The sequence below is a fragment of the Embiotoca jacksoni genome, unplaced genomic scaffold, assembly GCF_022577435.1.
Source record: "Embiotoca jacksoni isolate LCO1_2020_lvr unplaced genomic scaffold, fEmbJac1.0.p SCAF_21, whole genome shotgun sequence".
In the NCBI taxonomy this organism is placed as follows: Eukaryota; Metazoa; Chordata; class Actinopteri; family Embiotocidae; genus Embiotoca; species Embiotoca jacksoni.
In genome coordinates this window covers 7,282,779-7,288,883 of record NW_027185352.1, presented here as the reverse complement: position 1 = coordinate 7,288,883, position 6,105 = coordinate 7,282,779, and the positions used below count along the sequence as shown (strand labels likewise).

The 6,105-nt window shown below is 46.5% G+C and overlaps 1 protein-coding gene across 1 annotated transcript; it reads left to right on the top strand.

Moving 5' to 3' along the window:
• Positions 1-215: 215 nt before the first annotated feature.
• Positions 216-6,049, top strand: LOC138202559 (uncharacterized). Its single transcript, XM_069156662.1, has 14 exons — positions 216-459; positions 556-595; positions 700-850; positions 1,737-1,869; positions 2,044-2,101; positions 2,233-2,335; positions 2,468-2,577; positions 3,717-3,844; positions 3,938-4,174; positions 4,262-4,295; positions 4,513-4,540; positions 4,631-4,731; positions 5,042-5,735; positions 5,845-6,049. Exons 1-14 carry the CDS (start codon positions 437-439, stop codon positions 6,036-6,038), a joined length of 2,034 nt encoding a protein of 677 aa, XP_069012763.1. The 5' UTR covers positions 216-436; the 3' UTR covers positions 6,039-6,049.
• Positions 6,050-6,105: the final 56 nt, after the last annotated feature.

The window sequence follows — 6,105 nt, the reverse complement described above, 5'->3', positions numbered from 1 at the left end:
GTCCCGTCGGGTTCGCAGCGTCTTTTTTCATTGGTTGCGCCCCCCGACGAAGACGATTGGTTACGTGATGACGTAAGCAAAATCGCCTCTACTGTAAATCTGCTGCACTTTTATCTCTTTTTAGGCCAAAAAAAAAAAAAAAAAGTCCCGCAGTAATTATCTATCCAGAAACAATTTAATTTTTTTTTATTATGAACAACTGTAGTCACTCGCAGCAAAGTGTTTAAACGATTATTGACTATTTCTGAGTGGCGCGTGACAAGTTGCGGCAGTTGGTCCTCGTGCGTATTTGCATAGTGTAAACGACCGAGCAAACACACGGAGCCGCCGGTCTACTGACACAGCAGCTTTAGTTTAGTTTTAACACTTAGTACAGTCGACTTTTATTTATTTATTTAATTTTAATCGTTTTTTATTGTAGTTAAATCCGTTGAAAATGAATTGGGTTGGGGGTTCAAGGTAAGAGGAGGGAGAATGACGTCCCCAAGTTAATGTCGGCCTGTTTTTTTTTTTTTTTTAAATAAATACCGTTAATGACGTAACGACTCGTTGCAGGAACCGGTTAGTAATGAAGAACGAGGCTAAAAAGCAGAGGGTGAGACAACTAAGTTAAACAAGACTAAATGTAGGCCTCTACTTCTGTGTGTCCGGATAATTATAGTAGTTTTTGTTTTTTGTTTTTTTTGTTTTGTGTCCTAGGAGTTCTTTGAAAAGAGAAAAATGCAACAGAAACTGAAAAACATGGGGATAGCTGTGCCAGGGCCTTCCCCCGGGGACGCTGGTGGTGGTAGTATGGATATGGTGACTCTGTTCATCGTCAACCAGATTGCTGCAAAGAAAGAAAGCAAAGGTGGGATTGCCAATATGTGTAAAGGCACCCCCCACCCAGGTCCTGTTGTTTAATGAGGCAATAGGTGAAGATGTCCGGCTTCAAGGTGTTTATTTAACAGCAGAATAATCCGTGTTACAGAGCTCTGGGTCCAGACCGTGTTTCCCTCACAACCGAAGTCTGACCTCCTGACCCTCCCTGACCCGGTCTAATTATAGTACAGGAACCAAAAAGTCATGTGTGGTGACGTGTCCTTTGTTGATTGGTTGAGGTGGGCCGTCTCGCCTTGTGGGGGACGTGTGGCTCGGGTCAGTAACTTATTCCTGTTTTATGACTCGGAAGAAATAAGAAAGACAGGAGGTGAAACTAATGGTCGTGCCATCAACCGTTACAGCCCGCGGCCTTGTTGTTATGCACAGCAGCATCGCTGACCCCAACAGGATCGCTGACCCTCGGCAGTATCGCTGACCTTCAGCAGTATCGCTGACCTCTACAGAAACAGCCTGTTGCATACGCCCGAGGATTAATAGTTGATTAATACGAGATTGTATATAAGGAATATAAATATGGCATACGTATATGTTGTATTATTGTAAGCAAAGACGAGCACGGGATAGCACACCAGCTTAAACCCCAAGTCATCAGATAACAGTAATATAATAGGATGCAGAAGAGCAAGACTTTACATCAGTCAGTGGGAGTAATGTTTTGTAGTAACGTGTATACATTAGTGTACAAAAATGTTTCGAATAATGTGAATGCCTCAAGACATATAGGACTGTTGAAAAAAGAAAAGTGAGAAGGCCATCTGTGGTAAACGGAAAACTTAATGAATTCACCACTTGTTGTCTTTAAAGGCGCAAAACGTAAGCTTTACAACGTCAATGCAAAGTATTTGTGTTTTCAGATCCTCCTAAAGTGGCGGCTCTTGGGAGCTTTAAAAGACGATCCAAGCACAAGAGGAACGAGCCCCTCGTACTCCCAATGAGCCCCTGTTCCCCTTCACAGCTGAGTCTGGTCGACAGCCAGCCCCAGTACAGGTAGAGCTGGAGAGTGGGTGGGCCGAATTCACCCAGAGCTGGTGTTGCATTGTAGCTGTTGTGATATTTTAATAGATAATAATATTAGGGTCCTCGTTAACCGTAATGTATTGAGTGGACAGTTATCAGAGAGGTCCAACACTCTTGTGTATTTTCTTCCATGGCAATATCCAGTGATCAAGGAATCAGAAAAATAAGGAACATTATTCCACAAGGGTTCAAGTGTCGGCAGGTGAGTCACTATCCAGCTGTTCATGCGGTACATTTATTCATCACTTTTATTCTTAGCAAAACGTGTTTAATACGAACAAATGTAAAGAAAAAAAAAAAAAAGAAAAAAAAAGAAATCCCTTCTTGTGCAAGCTGTCACCAGTGCTGGAGTCGGCTTTCTCAGACAACAGTGCATCCGACTACCTGGCGCCCCGCAGCCCCTTCTCCTCCACCTCCTCAGCCTCCTCAGGCCAAGGTTATGTCCTGGACAGTTTTACAGAACAAACTTGTTGAATACTATTACACAACGTTAACGGAGCATTTTTTTTTTGACTTTGTGTGAGTATTTCCTTCAGAACATCAAAACAAATAAAACTGGTGTCCTCAGGAATATTCCCCCTGCAGCTGAATCTACAGAAGCAGAGCCAGACTCCGTCAGAGCCACCGCCACACTTCTCCCCTCCACCCTGGGACACCTCAGCCCGACAGCAGACTCCGGTATTGAAAATGATGTATTTATATAAGGAATATGTCACGTTAATATAACAACACTGCAGAAGTACACGTTTCATTTATTACACAGGAATGGGAACATTTGACCCCACAGACTTTGTAGCTTCGTACTCTTTCATTGGATCCAGTCTGACAGTGTTTTTACTCTTGAGAAGCAAGAGGCCTCCAATAGGCCGTAAAAGATTTTGCATTTGACCTTGAAGTCACGAGGGGCAATCAAAAAGTTAAAAGACTGCTCCTGTTGCACTTGAACGTAGCGTATCACCGCGACATGCACAGAGCAGGGGGACGCTGTAATCTTCATGAGTATTCCAGGTCTGGTTTCTGTGTTTGTGTGAGCAGTGGTGCGGGTGCATCTGCGATTTCACCGATTGGACTTTGGCGTAGGGCGCGCATCAAATTTTGGGTCAAACCAAGGAAATCGGCAACGGACCCCGAAATGTTTCCGAAAATCTACAGGAAAGGTGTTTTGAGAGTCATTCGCATTTCAAGAGGGGCAGAACATCGCTGTCCCAGACCGGAGAACTTGCGTCGGGTCGGGAGCGCAACGAGGTGGGTTTGCATCGGTTTCTCAAACCTCAGCAACACAATCGAAACTCCTCGCAACTCGCCGGCTCCTCGCGGCTCATCTGCTCCCCAAAAACTTGACGCAACGTTCTCTCTGCTCGAGTTTCTAATCCGTGGCGAAATCGCAAATGCCCACGGATCGGTGGTCACAAAAACGTGCGAAACTCGGGTGCTGTTGTTGATCAGGTGATACTTCCCTCCTCATCCGTGCACGTCAGCGTGCTGCTTTCAGTTTGCACACGGCGGGAGCGGTGTCGGAAGAGTTCATTACTCCTCGTTTTCTGACCTCGGGTTAAAAAATGTGGACGAGTCAGATGCGTACATCTCGTTGTCTTCGATCACTTTAGTGAATTCCTGTTCGGTTGAGGAAAGGCGTCTTATTTGTTACGTAGGTCTTAACTGACAACATATCTGGACAAACTAGTCGAATCACACCGGTTTACTATTTTAGAGCAGTCTGGTCACTGACCAACATTAAATGTTGCTGGGAAATAACAGTGAAGTGACAAACACGGCGCCACTCTGCAGTCTTATCCTCGCCGACTTTATTCTGTTAGTTCCAGCCTTTCTCCCAACCCAGAGGTATGACGGACGCCGTCCCCTGGTCCTGCGGCTCGAACCCACCCCCCTTCCGACTGGAGACCCCCACAGCAGCCCGAGTCCTCTTTGCAAGTCCAGAACCAGAGTAAGAGCACATCAGAATGTAGATGGGTTATTGTCTATCCTTGAATGAACGGGTCATTTTAGCAACTGAAAGCACGTGTTTGTGCTCCTGCAGTAAAACAGAGGCGGGAGACCGGGTCACCTTTTCTCTCAACCAATCAGAAGACAGTGAGCCCATGCTGGACTTCATGCTTAACCAGTCGGAGGCTCAACAGCAGTTTGACGAAGACGTCTTTAGGGGCTTTAGCAATGAGAAATATGAAAGAGAAGGTCAATCAGCTTCTCAGTTTGGGAGCGCGAAATCAAAAATATACCTCAGAGACGAAACGTCAATTAAATCATCAACTCCGCAGTAAGTGTTCGTACTTCAGATGCAATCAAACATTTGTCACATGCAATGAATATGTTTTTAAGTTGGGTTTTCTTTCTTCACTGTCAGAACTGTCCCTGACTCTCAGTGCATGGGAGCGGAGGTAAGCTCTCTGTGAAACGTTGGACCTTTACTGCCACCAAGTGGTCGAGTCTGGAAGTGCAGCAGAACTAACTTTGAATTTATAGAAAACGAACAATAAAAATACACCAAGTAAATGTTCGAGAAAGTGGAACCAGGTTCTTCAGTGATCATGTGCAGTTGTAGAAAAAGAGACACCACAGCCGCAGTGTTAGATGTTTATTCTGTTTAATTCACAGCTCTCCACCTGCACTGACATGGACTTTTGTAAGTGTCTCCAATTAAGGTGCCCGTTTATTGTTTACATGTTGGAGGAAGAACAATGAATTGAATAGATGTCTTGTTTTAATCCGACAGCTGCAGCGTGTCTTGGACACAACACCGAGGCCACGAATGGCTGCGAATGCTCGCCAAGTTACTCTTGTGGAGGAGGTTACCTCAGTTCAGACTCAAATGACGTACGTTTTGTCCAAGTTTCTGGAGTTCCGTGATTGTCGAGTCACCTTTAAAAATGTTGACAAATATATTCATATAAATAATTGAACGACAAACCTCCTCAAACCACAGTATAAAGCCTCAACTTTTATAACAGCCTTGCTGTTAATTAAACTGTAAATTCACTGCATGCTCTGTGCTACAGTCTTTTAGTTTTAAATGAATACATACAATATTAGTAAACAGATGGTCATCCATGAAATACCTGTCAAGAGCTGCATTTCAGAAATTTGACATAAGCACTGCTGATGTTTCCTTTTCTAACTGGATTAGGAGGAAGACTGCTGTCTGCCATGTCTCCAGACTTCTGCTTCCTTTATGGATCGAGCCTGTAGTGCAGATAGTCTCAACACAAACAGCGGCTCACAGGGGAATCCAAAAGAAAGACTCTCTGATCCCAGGCCTTTCACCCCACTGAGAAAACCCAAAATGGACTTCAGAGAAGACCGACAAGTTTTGGAGAACGTGGCTTGCCCAGACGAAGCTTCTAAAAGTGAAGACCGGCAGAGAGGCGGCAGCACGGCTCCGTTTTTATCTCCTCGGTCCGCGGCTCAAACTCGGAGCTCGGAGACGTGCAAATGCAAGAAAACACCAGCTGAAACTCGAGATGAAGGAACTCAAACGGCACCGGAGACGTGCGACGCTTCGAGTCAGTGCAGCGAGACCGGACCTCCCGGGTTCAGCTCGTACCCGCCAGACGTCGACACGCGGGAACGGCGTGCGGCCGCGGGGAGGAAGACCGACGCCGCCGGAGAGACGGCGACGCTCGCAGCTTCATCGGGAAACCGCGGGAGCGAAGGGAAACAGACGCCCTGGGGCAGGGAGAAACCGAAGGCCGGTTCGCTCGCGGGCGGCGGCGGCGTTATCAACAACTTCACTGCGAGTGACTGCGCCAGACTGATTCCACAGAGACCAACAAACCCCTTTCTGGATGCTCTGAGGAAGACTGATGGCAGAGGGTTAACAAGCAAGTGAAATATTCAGGCGTCTCTGAGAGAAACTTCAGACTGATATTCATATTAAATTCTGCCACTTTGTTGAACAATCTTCTTCCTGCTCTCATGTTTGCAATTTAGGTAAGGAGGACGGAGAGAGCAGAGCCGGGAGAGGGCAGCAGGAGATCGGCCCTCCGACCGAAGAGCTTCCACACCAAGAGGGGAAGGAGCTCCCGGCTGCCACCGCAGTGGACGGACTCTCAGAGGAGGCCGAGACACTTCAGGAGATCGCGGACATTTTGCTCCTGCTGAAGCAGAGGAAGAAGGACGGATGAGGACGAGGAGGAGGAGGAGGAGGAGGAGGAGGAGGAGGAGGAAGGCAGCTGGAAGGAAGGAAGTAAG

Coding starts and splice junctions, on each gene's coding strand:
- LOC138202559 (XM_069156662.1), top strand. CDS start 437: ATGAATTGGGTTGGGGGTTCAAG. Junction 460..555: donor AATTGGGTTGGGGGTTCAAG/GTAAGAGGAGGG, acceptor GACTCGTTGCAG/GAACCGGTTAGTAATGAAGA. Junction 2,578..3,716: donor CAGCCCGACAGCAGACTCCG/GTATTGAAAATG, acceptor TTATTCTGTTAG/TTCCAGCCTTTCTCCCAACC.